Below are 5,145 nucleotides of genomic sequence, written 5' to 3'. Positions count from 1 at the left end.
CCGTGCTGGACTAGTGGGTTAAGGTTTTCCGAGTTCTCACATGCACAAGATGAAGTAAACAGAAATTATTAACCACAGTTTACTGATGAGGAAATGCAGGTTAGGGAAACAAAATTACTTGGCAAAGGGTTCAAGGCTTATTGCTGAGAGGCTATGTTAAAACAAGTACTCCGAGCCGGGCGGGCCTGTTAGCACAGCAGTGGGCACTGAGGCAGAAGGATCCTCAGTTTGAGTCTAGCCTGGCCCAGTAAGATCCCATCTCAAAAAAAAAAGAAAGCAATGGAAAAAGTGCCCTTGGTCTGAGTCCCACCCACCCCCATAAGCTTAGTGATATATATAGGACTAACCCTGATCAGTGTGTGACTAATTTTCCAGCTTTTATGATTAAGAACTAACCTCGGGATGCTTTTTCTTTAGGGATCAGATCTTTCTGATTCCTACACCACCCGCAGCTCCTCCCTAACATTCGCGTACACAAATTCCAAGCAAAATAACCAAGTCCAAGCCATGACCAGGGAAATGAAAGTGGCCCAGGTGCTCTGACAGCCCTCGGGGACTAGGACCAAGGAGGGAACAGTTACACAGGAGGATGGGCAGTTCTTGTTTATACAAAAGGCTATTTGAAGCTTCTGAGCTAGCAGGAGCCCGCACATGAAGAAGAAGGATTGACATGGCTCCTCCCAGCCCCTTCCTTCTCTGCCTCCTTAAGGGCAGCATTTTACTGTATTGGGAGAGGGAATGAATGGACCTCACTCCTCAGTTCATCTAAGTTCCAGTCAGTTATGTTAAGGCTGTGGTGAATGAAGGGAGGGTATGCCGTTGCCTCAAAAGGACAAACCACACAAATGCCCTTTTGTTGCATCTGTAATAAAGGAAGAAGAAAACCATCCAGCTGAGCCAATGCAGTTTCCAGTGATGCTGAATATGCCTTAGAAAGGAAGATCACTACTCACCCCACTGTTATATCAAATATGTTACTGCCCACTGAGCTTGACACAGCCATGTCTCCCAGGCCTTTCCGGGCAACAATCACACTGGTGATGAGGTCAGGAATTGAAGTGCCTGCTGCTAGGATCGTCAAACCCATAATCTCTTCCGAAATCCCAATGGTTTCACCAACCTGGGGAAACAACAACAGTGGTCAGGAGCCATGCCAACAGCAGGGGGCAGGGAATCTGAGGGTTCACAGCACTGGGGCACACTGCTTAACAAGAAAGCACCAAGGCTCTGCCCGTGCCCTCTGCAAGGCAGGGATGGGATGGGGATAGGTGAGACAGAGTCAGGCCCCAGCTCCAGGCTCCAGGGAACCACACAGCTCTTCACTAAGGGTACTAAAAGTCTAATGACGCCAGCTCTGTCCTTCGCTGTCGTCTGACAGACAACTGTGTATGCCCCAGAGATCTGCCTCCCCAACAGTCTGCTGGGTCAACATTTCTTTTCTGGGGCCATGCGACCTATGCAGTGCACTGAGAGCTAAGCCAGGCTGCAGACAGCAGTTTGGGCAGTACTGTCCATCTGTTTAGCCTAGAGCAAAGCTTGCAATCACAGCTCTGTGATAAATGCTGTTCTGGGCAGAACACAAAAATCTCATGGTGCTCAGGCACCATGGTACAATGCTGGCAAGCAGACCCGACTAAGTCAACTTAGAGGGAAGGGATTTTGTCAGTTTGGGGGATCAGGCCAGCCCGGTCCACTGGAATTTGGATGTGAAGGGCCTCCTATGCCATGATACAACTGAATACCAATTAAGATAGGAAAGTCATACTTGGAAAATGATTGCCGGAATAAATGGCTACTTTGAAGGTCTTTACAAACAGCGTGGGGACCACAGGCACACTGGATCTTGATAGTCCAGAACACTGGAATGCATCTTAAATGACAAGCGCTAGGACCTGCTGATGGGAGAGTGAGCTACTGCCCACTCACCTGGTGAGCCCACCATACCATGAGGTATGAGAACATGGCTATCCAGATGATGGATCCCAGGAAGGTGAGGACAAAGAACTTCCTGGACTCCTGTTGGAGAGAAAGGGAAGAGAAGTGAGTTGCAGGACTCCTGGTCTTTGGCCCCTCTGAGGGAACTCCAGGGAACTCCAAAATGCGATGAGGTCTAGAGGATGGGTAATAATGAGGAAGATGGGGAGCAGTCTGGGTGAAGCTGTGGCCCTTTCCCAGGGAACCCCTGGAGCCATCGGTAAGGAGTTGCAGGGGAGCCAGGCCTGTCTAGCAGGCATGCAACAGAACCAGGCCAGAGACCCAGCTGAGTACTTGAGTTTGCTTTCCGCAACTTTCCTCTGCCCCATCCCTCTCTGGACTTTAGATGGGGTGGGTTAGAGTTTCCCTACAGAGAGAGAACAATATGGAGAAATAGCAATTACCACCCTGGGTTTTCAGAATATCTCTGTGAACTATGAATGGGTACAAGGCCATGGTTCCCAAACTAAGGCCAGAATACTGAGATTAGAATTAAGAATGGACTGGTTCACACTGCTCATGATAGCAGACATAAGGCACCCTGAGGTCTCTGGCTCCTGACTCAGAGTGTGGTACATGGTCCCCCGCAGAGCTGCAGCCCCATCCCACATCCTCATGGGTGAAGTCTCCCAAGCTAGGTTTCTCCCTGGTACCTAAGGCTCCTAGCCTCTCTCAGGATGGGCAGCCTGGGACACAGCTAGGTACTCTCACCTGCCTCCGTACATCGGGCACCGTCAGCCACAGTGGGAACACGATGGGCAGGAGAAAGAGGTAAATTGCTTGCTTCTGCCTGCTCTTGGGCCATTCCAAGGACAGAGGCTCCTCGTTTTCCTCCTCCTCCTCCTCTTCCTCTTCTTCCTCTTCCTCATCCTCTTCCTCATCTTCCTCTTCTCCACTGTCCCCTCCATCACTTCCCCCTCCATCATCTGCATCTTTCTCACCTTGCGTGGTCTTACACTGATTTTCAGCTTTGGCTTCTGCTTCACCTTCACCATCTTTTACCTCAGTGTCGTCTGCTTGGGTTTCACTTTGCCCTTCGTGGTCATCTTTTTTTCGTTCTGCCTCAGTTTCCCCTTCCTGTTCAACAACTTTTCCTTCTGACTCAGTTTCCCCTTCATGTTCATCTTCTTTTCCTTCTGCCTCAGCTTCCCCTTCATGCTCAGATTTTCCTTCTGCCTCAGTTTCCCCTTCGTGTTCATCTTCTTTTCCTTCTGCCTTGGTTTCCCCTTCACCCGGCTGAGTTTCGCCCTCTTCACCTGTCACATCTCCTGTGTGTTTAGCCTCACCCACATCTCCCTGCAATCCAAAGACAGCAGGTTAATGTATGGTAAAAATCTTGCCTGATTTGCATCCCTGTGGCTCCCTGTTTTTGTTTTTGCTGTTGTCAGAGCATCTGAGCAGTTAAATATTCAGAGGAGAAAACTGGCGCAAAGATGCAGCAAACTTCCCATCACCGCTTCTGACCCCGTGGTCGTCCCACTTGTATTTGGTCATCTCCGAGGCTGGAGCACTCGCCACCTACAGCAGCGTCTGTCCCCTTTAACAGCATTGACTGGTTTGAAGTCACTATCTGTATCAAAGCCCCGCCACCACATAGTTTTACCCTCTGGAGACATATGGAACAAGCCTAAGCATTCTTCACAGGACAGCCCCTTCATGAGTTGAAGGTTTCTGGGTTCTGGGCATGCTATGGCATAGAGACTGCCACAGTTAGATGACCTTGTTTAACTAGCCATACCATGAGTGGGGCATCAACACTGAGCACAGAACCTACACACACTGGAACAATACCATTCTCTCCCTTGTCTTATGTACTAGGCTTCCCTCCACATGGACTAACATGGCTGATATGCTTTGTCAGCCACAACACCTTCCTAAGCTCCCGAACTCTTATATAGCATGTAAGATGATGATAATTTACCTATGTGTTGCATACTCTCACATGCCAGGCACAATAGTAAATGATTTCATGACAACAGCAGCTGCTGGATTTCATGGAGCCATCAATAGATAGGCCTGTACCCATCTGACTACTGATGACAAAGCTAGGGTAGAGAGGGATTAAGTTGCCTGTGGTCCACAGTTTGTATATGATGGTATTGGGATTTGAACAGATAGAGTTCAATTCTCAGCCTCTTGACCACTAACATTCTAGGACTGAAGGAGCCCCTGGCTTCCAAAATTGTTACCTTGGGGATCTTATTAGAAGTGCAGATTTCCTGTCGCTACATGTGTCAGCTGACTAGAACCTCTGGGGTGAAAGCAATCATCCGTAGTCTACATGCTCGTTGTTCTAGAATATTCATCTGCAGAGCTTTGACTATCTCCACACGAAAAGCCACTAATTCTGATGGTCCCCAATTAGATCTGAAACTAAGGGTAACATTGCAGTCTGTCCCCTGGAGCAAGAGCCCCCTAAGGAGTAAGCATGGCACTTGTAGCAAATGTAACAACCCCAAAGGATATTCGATGATTCTCAACTCTGCTGTGTATGGAAATCACCTGAGACAGGGTCTCCCTGTGCAGTCCTGGGTGGCATGGGACTCACTATGAAGACTGAGGTGACCTTGAACTCACAGAGATCTGCTTGTCTTTGCCTCCTGAATGCTGGGATTAAATGCATGCTTCGCCATGCTTGGCCTGACTGGAGACTTCTTAAGCCAGGATGCTGGAGCACCTGCCCTGGGGATGTTGACTCAACGGGTAGGCAGGGAACAACTTTTTAAAGTTTTCCCATTTTTTCCTAATGTACAACCAGAGTTGAGGGTCAATGAAAAGACAAAGTTGCTATCTGTGGATGCCTGGGCTTTGAATTAGGAATGAGGAGTGAAAAGATTTGTCTAAAACCATCCCTGCCTCCCTCCTCTGGCCCCATCACAGAAGCAGGCTTCCTGGAGATGGCGGTTCATTTAAGTAATTAGGTCTGAGACAACCAGCTATACCGCCTTCCCTGGCTCCCAAAATTGTTACCTTGGGGATCTTATTGGGAGGCAGAGGCATGCCTAGGCCAGACAGTGGAGGCACACGTCTTCAGTCCCAGCTCGGGAGGCAGAAGCAGTGGGTCTTTGAGTTCAAGGCCAGCCTGGTCTACAGAGTGAGTTCCAGGACAGACAGGGCACACAGAAGGAAAAGGGAAGAAAGGAGGGAGGGAGCGAGGGAGAGAGGGAGGGA

The 5,145-nt window shown here is 49.2% G+C and overlaps 1 protein-coding gene across 3 annotated transcripts in view; it reads right to left on the bottom strand.

The window, feature by feature from the left end:
* The window catches only part of Slc24a1 (solute carrier family 24 member 1), a 26,554-nt gene that overhangs the window by 979 nt on the left and 20,430 nt on the right, over positions 1–5,145 (bottom strand). For 2 of the 3 annotated variants that reach the window (XM_005347772.2, XM_013346491.2), the window contains 3 exons: positions 2,686–3,270; positions 1,927–2,016; positions 954–1,120 (listed from right to left, as the gene is read on the bottom strand). In XM_005347772.2, the coding sequence (XP_005347829.1) occupies positions 954–1,120; positions 1,927–2,016; positions 2,686–3,270 (842 nt within the window). The remainder of the gene's footprint in view (positions 1–953; positions 1,121–1,926; positions 2,017–2,685; positions 3,271–5,145) is intronic. The other variant, XM_013346492.2, reaches the window with a different exon arrangement.

Source organism: Microtus ochrogaster, chromosome 5, assembly GCF_000317375.1.
Source record: "Microtus ochrogaster isolate Prairie Vole_2 chromosome 5, MicOch1.0, whole genome shotgun sequence".
NCBI lineage: Eukaryota > Metazoa > Chordata > Mammalia > Rodentia > Cricetidae > Microtus > Microtus ochrogaster.
Note: the sequence above shows the minus strand (reverse complement) of the source record. Positions and strands in the feature narration are given on the sequence as shown.